Consider the following 7,897-nt stretch of genomic DNA (forward strand, 5'->3'; position numbering starts at 1 on the left):
AAGAATTTGTTGACATTTTGAAAGTATTGAGAATTTAATTTATTCTTAAAGTAAATTTCTTAAAATATTTTTATTCGTTAACTTAAAGGTACAAATATCTAATGAACTTTACTTGGTTTTTGAAGTCACCTCTAAAAATAAAATAAAAAATTAAGAAATTTAAAAATCAAATTGATATTTAGTATTTACTAACAGATTTAAAAACTTTTCATTTTTCATCCTTTTGTAAAAGTAGCAGGTTGTCTAGGAGTTTGTCTAAGTTTGTACTAAAGGTTCTCCCTTCGAATGTAGTTCTCCCTTCGAATCGCCCATGACAAAAAAATAAACGCCCACCCAAAATTTGTAATACTTTTTCTTTTTAAACCAAAGTTGCACTTTTGAGACCTCAAACCTTTCTTACCTCAAAGGCCTCTAGGAGAGTAGCCGCTGGTTTGAACATACAGTAAGTTCTTCCCAGGAATAAGGAATAGCCAACAATCGAAAAAAATCTCAAATAATATTTGGGGGGCAGATAAGAACGTCATCAATTCTACTAAGTGTTGCCCCCCAAAGAGAGCTGAAAATCCCGTATTGGTTTTGTGATTTTTTTCTCGACTTAATTTCGTTGTTAGTAAAAGCTGGGTCTTCCATAATAACAAGTGTAAGTACAGGAGTATCCCATGACCACTCATCTTTATAATGTTAAGCTATCATTTCTTTAATTCAATATGTAAGCGCCATGTACTAAAAAAATTAATTTTGTTAATTTTTTGAAATTAAAAAATGTAAACTTTACTTATTTTTAAAGTCAAAATTACATGAATTACATTTTTTTATGTTGTGTAACAAATAGATTTTTAATCTTTTTTTGATCTCACCCGGGTTGACGCAGGTTGTGTTGGTATAAAAAGCAGTGTTGTGGCCCGGCACCTCATCAGTTGGACCACAACCTTCATTCACAATGCACGCTATCGTAAGTTCAATACTTCAATTTTTCGTGCTCTTTCAATTATATTTTTTCCTTCCATTTTTATGATCAAATTTTTATGTGTATACTCATTATGTGAAATGGGTTTAGATTTATTTAAAAACTAGAAGTGATTTAGAAGTCATATTTTTAAAGTCAGAATTTTATATTTTTACAAATAAACTTTAAAGATAATAGCTATTTTCCCATCTTTTTATTGATTTTTTACCACTAAAGATTAATGTTTATATTTACTTAATAGAGAGTGATTTAAAAACAATTCACTTAAAGATTTTTCATAGTTTTGTTTAATTTTATGATAGATCAGTAAAATTATATTATGTAAAGCATAACCTACCTTTTTATAAAGCTTTAAATCCAGATTTCAAAAAATACTATAACATAATATAAAAGATTTTCAATCAATATTTGTATATATTTAATTCTTTGTTGTTGTTTTGTGTGATATCTAAGTGACGCCCCCAACCCCAAAATATTTTATCCCTCGCCCGCCTCATCTTCTTTATCTATGCATTTTTAACGCAAAGTGTTTATACTAAACCTCCCAAAAAGACCTTCAGTTGCCCAAAAACTAGTTTAGTTACACTTATACATTTTTAAAATACATATTATTATTTTTTATAACTTTAAGCAAATGCATTATAGTGATTTAGTGATATTTCCTGCTGAAACGTTGGATAAGTTCAATTTTCTTTGAAAATTGGGGAAACTGAATCTTTTTAATTCACTTTTTTATTTCTATTTCCATTATTGAAAAACAATTACCTATTTATGTGACATCTAAGTTTTGTTGCTGTCACTTTTTTGTGCATTTTTATAAAAACACCCAACGCCAAAATTGGTTTGATGACCTTTCCTACCACCACACACCCACTTTTCTGTGTGCGTATGTGTGTGTGTATGTGTGTGTGCGTCTTTTTATCCAAACTAATGCCAAGAAATCTCAATATCAATGTAGATTTTCCTTTGTATCGTAGTTCTTGTATTTTGTCCGGCGATAATTACATTTTTTGGCGTGTGGGGATGAAATTTAAGCCATAAAAAATGGTGAAAAAATTATCAAATATTCAAGGCAATAAATTTGTAAAATTTCCAACATATAAAAACGTGGTATATATATCTTTATTGGGTAGGTCTAACTACAGAGTTTTGCTTCCAGCTTTAAATTTTATAATATCAAAGAATGAAAGATTAAGAAGCGTAATTGGCCTTTCTTTTAATTGTCTTAATTGCCATAAAAATGTTTATCTATCTTTACCAGTTTTCCCCTTCCCTTTCTTTCTTAATCTCTTAAAATTTATCTATCTATCTATGTTCCAATATCATGGTTTAATTGCACGAAAATGTCAATGCAAAAATTTTAAATGTTTCTCTCTCTCTTTTTCTCCTTTTTTTCTTTAACACTTTTTCTCTTTTCCCCCTTTTCCTAAAAGACTTCCCTTTGTTTTAATTGTGTTATAAATGTCACATAATTGGCAATTTGCTTAGTATTTAATTTAATTTTAGTCTTATTGCCTCCAAATAATTTTTATCACAATAAAGATAATTTTTCCATAAGTAGCGCAGCAATAACAATAAAGTAAAATAATTTAAATTATTAGAATATGGTATTAAATATTTTTTTTTCAATGAAAAAAAAATTGAATAAATAAAAAAAACTTATAGAATTCGAAAACTAATTTCAGATGAAAAGAAATTTATTTTGATTTTCTTTGGAAATAGTTAGTTTTTATTTCAAATGTTTTAAACAAAATATAAATTGCCAAACTTTTTTAGAATTTTCTTTTTTGTTTTTCATTTTCAGATGTAATTTACAACTAAATCAATTGATATTTAAAAAAACAAGGATGACAACATCCATAAAAGCGAAGCACTGAAACGGTAGGACAAACGGACATTAACACTTGTATAGTGTTAGAACTTAATAATTATCATAATATAAATTTATAAGAGTCAAAGCAAAATTGTAAGTAAATTTGTTGTAAAACTGCTTGATACAGGATAATTTTTATGGACATACTTACATTTTTAGGACTTGATTATAGAGTTGCTTCGCTTATTACATTATACTTTGTTGTCCCAGGAATCAATATACCAAAAATCAGATCAATCCGATGATTTGATCACATAAAAATTTGTTGTTAAAAAAGTAAAAAAATCAACATGTTTAAAATGGACGTACGGACATTTTGGTAATGATTATAGAGTTGCTACGCTTTCTAAATCGTACCTAACTACTAAAGGAATCACCATGCAAAAATTGAAATCGATAGGACAATTCTAACATGCCTAAATTAACGGAAAAAGCTATCCGTTATGGACGTACGGACGTACGGACGGACGGACGTACGGACGGACCGACCCTAATTATAGAAAAGCTTCGCTTTTAAAAATTAAACCTGAAACTTTTGTTTATAAAGTTTATGTAAAAATTTTCTCTTTTTAAAAATTCTCTAATCTCTTTATTTTGTCATTTTAAATATAACTTTTAATTAAATTTTAATTAGTAAATCTTGAAATGTGAGACTTATACAAACAAATATTTAATTAATTTCAAATGCAAAATTACTATCATGTTGACGTTATTTAAAATTTGGATTCATTACATCCTATTCTATAAAGTAGTAAGGTTTTTTCGATAACTACTGATTAGATTCAGTTCTCAATATAATGGAAGCTTCTTACGGGTCCCAGGGTGGTTTTAGGCTTTTTAATTTTCATAATTAAGTTTAGATTTAAGCTATTTCACTACTTTCCTAACTCCTTCGAATACAGAGCTTGTAGATCCTAGGAGCGCAGCCACTAGTTTTTAATAATGAGCTTCATTATTTTAGGTTGTTCTGTGTTTCGTCGCCATGGCTAATGCCGCTCCCCAGCTGGTGCCCTACCTGCACCAGGAGATCGCTGCCGAGCCCTACGTCCACCAGGAAATCGCTGCCGAGCCTTACATCCACGAGGTACGTTTTAGTGATCTTAAGGGATAAGACAATGAAAGGCAATAAATTTATGTTGATGAAAATCATGATTTAATAAGTAACAAAGTTTAATAAGTTTTAACGAAAGAAATGAGTTTAAACAAATTTGGCGACCAGTCTAATACACTTTCAATGTACCTTTTTCACTTTTAAAAACTATTTTAACGATTTTGATATTAATTTTTAATGTTTAGGAGATCGAAGCCGAGCCCTACATCCACATTGAGCCCGCTCTGACCGCTGAGGCCCTCGGTGTTGCTGCTCCCGTGGTTGCTACTGGCTACGCTGGTGCCCCCATTGCTCCTGTTGCCGCCTATCCCACTGGTGCTATCGCCGTCGCCGGTCTGTGCAGAAACAACCTCGGTGCCGCCGTACCCTGCGCTTTGTAAGCTAGTCATAGCATAGCTGCTTTTTATTTACACTTATTTTGTACAGTATCTTATTAGACCTTTTTAGTATTTCAAAATTTAAGATGGCTTCATGAATTTAATAACCATCAACAAAAGAAAAAAAAAGCGCGGGAATCATCAAAAAAAACGGGAAAACGGCAAAAAATATGGCGCGAAAATCCACAGAAAAATTGAAAGCTGTTTTGTGAAGCTGTTGTGTTGTTGACCGCTGTGCCGCCACAGTGCAGATTGCCTGATTGCTCTGCTTAGCTGACCGCAACGCGCGCAGGATTTTAAAAAATTCAGTGTGCGCGTGTGCGTCTGCTTAGTGACTACCAGACATTGGCCTGTGGTTGTGTGTATGCGTGTTCCTAGCTGGTTACCAACTGATCCAGATTATATTCATCTTTTTTGTATTTTTACCAAAATTTTTGTATTTTTTATTTTATATTAGAGTCATGTTTATTTTCTGCGATACCAAATATAAATAAAACATAAAAATTATTCTTTGTTTTTTTTAATTTATTGACACTAATAATGTTTTTACCAAAAATTAGAAATTGCAATAACAAAATTGGTGAAAAACAAAAGGCAAAATAGATTATCAAAAAAAATAATCCCGCTAATATTTTGCCTTTGAAGTTTTTACTCTTGTTGATTAATTGTTAAAAAGAAAATGGCCGATAAAGAAAGCTTGAAGAATCCACCTAATCGAACATTGCCCCCTTCCCCCACTAACTTTTTACTTACTTTTTTCTTTGTTCATAAGCCTAAAAATTGCTGCAGGGTTCTCATACATACCTAACCTAACCTATAAATGAAGAATCACACATTGGTTTTCAAATTAAATGGCGATTGGCAGGGATCTTAGGGGAAAAGAAAATTTAAAACAAGTGTACTGTACATGCCCATTGAGGATAAATAAAATTACCCTTAATGTATACCATACTATTAATATTAAATCATGCGCACTGCTTATTTAAACTAACCAATTAAGATGAATTAAAACTACCTTAAATTTTTAGCTAACGAATAAGAAAACGTATTTATATAATTTTGGATACAAGTATGATTTTCTTTCTAATGTCACCTCCATCCTTGAGGCGTGAGTGGGGTGATCCATAGACGATTGCAAAGATTTTGCTGGAAAATGTTCACAATATTTGCAAAGTTGTGTGAATGTGACTAAATGTTCTTTGTTTCAAACATTGGATTAAACATTGGATTTGATAAACAGTGGATATAGTACCTATCTAGGCTCTTTTTACATTCACATTCTAAAACTAAAGATTGATTTTGATTTTGAAATAAATAAAGCATTGCAAATAGTAAACAAAAGTTAAAAACAGCAGGTTTTTAGACTATTATCTCAATTTTTTTATTGTAGGGAAATTTTAATGAAAATTGTGTTTCAAGTTTTTCTTCGTCCGTCCCCCATGGGCACTTTCCACAAAAACTCTGAAATTTTCTAGTGATAATTCCTATGCTATCAAAATAGCAAAAATCATCTATAAATAAAATCATCACAGTGCATCAGTTAGCTTAATCTATCAGTGCAGACAAGCAAACAGAAAGACAGCTTACCTCTTTAACATAAGGAGAAAAGTTCTTACTATATTAATTTTATAGCGGCTACGCCCCTCGAGGCCTCTAGTGGCCTTTAAATGTTTTTTTATTTCAAATATCTAATTTGAGAAATAACTTGTCTATGTTATCAATTGTTAAATTTATGCGTCTACGCAGCGCGACTACGCTAGGAAATATTTCAATTTTTTTCGATTTTATTGTGATTTCTCTTGGGAGGGTGGTGGTACCCTCCCCCAAAATAGTTAAAAACCTTCCCGGGACATATAACAATCTACCCTGTTAAGGAGAACCCAATCGGTTCAGCGGTTAGCGAGATCCTTCGGTACAGACACACAGACACACAGACACACAGACACACAGATACACAGATACACAGACACATAGACATCCTGTTACTTTAGTATAAGGATTGAATCCATTATGAAATGATGAAAATAAGTTATGACACAGAGACAGAGTGTTTAGAAATTTGATACTTTACATTTCAAATTTTCTGTCTTTCTTTCCCCTAGGGAATGAAACTATATGTTCTATTGTGCGTTCTTTCAAAAACCGTGGTTTGTAATTTTTAGTAGCAAAGCTACTCTATAATTCAAAATGTTCGTCCGTCTGAAACATATTTGGTGAAACGTGATTTTCTCAACTCCCTTACAAGATAGATACCTGAGATTTTCAGGGTTTGAATAAGTTCACATTCTTTATATTTTCGTCAATAAATAAGGGTGCTAGTTAGATTCCTACATTTTTAAGTTTTCATTTTTTTCTCGACTCCTATTCAAGATAAAGTTCACTATTTACATATTCCCACAATGTTTCATTAAGATTTACTTATTGTTTGGGGTGGTTGATCGATTCCTAGATTTCACAATATCAATTTTTAAAGGTTTCGTGATTTATTTTAGTTTAATGTTTATCTTTTATGACATTGCTCTATTGTAAATTTTTGCTCGATTTCCATTCTTAATTTTTGAGCTTCGCTACTCATGAATGTTGTTATTCTTGTTTGTTTAACTTTGGAGATAAACCATGGATTAGGTAATGGTAAAATTAAGGATATATTGCATGTGATATTCTGCTTTTAATAGGTGGTGAATTTTTCAAAAATATATTGAGAATTAGTCGTTCGTCAATAAACAATGATAATTCAAATAATTGAAAAAATGGGGGCAGGTTAGTGGGCTACCCCTCTCTACCTATTATTACTTGACTAACCTAACCTAAAGTAAAAACAAAGATAGGAAAAACTACCCTCCCACCCTTCTACCTCAAAATGACAGTAGGGATTCTTTGCTCGAACTGTCACTTTTAGGAAAACGAGCGAGTTAATCCTAAACTCCTTATCATTCAGAAATTCTATTAAAAAACGTATAATATCTTTCAGAATGTATTTTTATTGTAATATAATCATTTTTGCTTAATTGTAACATTTATATAAGACAAGATTAATGAACATATAATATTTATAATTATAGAAGATTACATATACAATAATATAATAAACTTATGGGTATTATGCTTGAATGATCATTGTACATACTTTCTAAAGTGTAAAATAGTAGACATAAAATCATTAAATCGGTGTTAAACTAGGGAGGAAGGGGCATTAGGCTGTTTATTACACTAGTCCCCAATGTTTTCTATTATTTAGCATAACAACTTTGGGGACTTTTATTGAATTTGATTGATTGGCCTGACAAAAACCACTTCAAAGCGTTCTCAAAATATTTACAGCCGTTTAAGAGGGCTTACTGAACAAAAAGATGTACGCACATACAACTACTTTATTAGATGAAATATGACAAATAAATATATTACGTTCCTAAACTATAATGATATAAAATAAAAATAGGTTTGGTGATTTTAAAGTAATAATATATTCAAAATTAAATAAAGGTTCTTTTTATTATATTTATTTAGACCAAAAATCTCAATTATATTTAGGTTAGGGACATTGAATTTAGTAGTTGGAGGGAGGGGGA

At 30.9% G+C, this 7,897-nt stretch overlaps 1 protein-coding gene across 1 annotated transcript; it reads left to right on the top strand.

The window, feature by feature from the left end:
• The first annotated feature begins 705 nt into the window (after positions 1-705).
• On the top strand, positions 706-4,832 carry LOC145313934 (uncharacterized). Its single transcript, XM_080153595.1, has 3 exons — positions 706-952; positions 3,802-3,924; positions 4,137-4,832. The coding sequence occupies exons 1-3, from the start codon at positions 941-943 to the stop codon at positions 4,329-4,331; spliced, it is 330 nt and encodes a 109-aa protein (XP_080009721.1). The 5' UTR covers positions 706-940; the 3' UTR covers positions 4,332-4,832.
• The last annotated feature ends 3,065 nt before the right edge of the window (positions 4,833-7,897 follow it).

This window comes from Acartia tonsa, chromosome 3 (assembly GCF_053477335.1).
Source record: "Acartia tonsa isolate MP-2025a chromosome 3, ASM5347733v1, whole genome shotgun sequence".
NCBI classification, from domain to species: Eukaryota; Metazoa; Arthropoda; class Copepoda; order Calanoida; family Acartiidae; genus Acartia; species Acartia tonsa.

Excerpts from the sequence above, each read along its gene's own strand:
- LOC145313934 (XM_080153595.1), top strand. Across the intron at positions 3,925-4,136 it reads CCGAGCCTTACATCCACGAG|GAGATCGAAGCCGAGCCCTA; the intron begins GTACGTTTTAGT and ends TTTAATGTTTAG.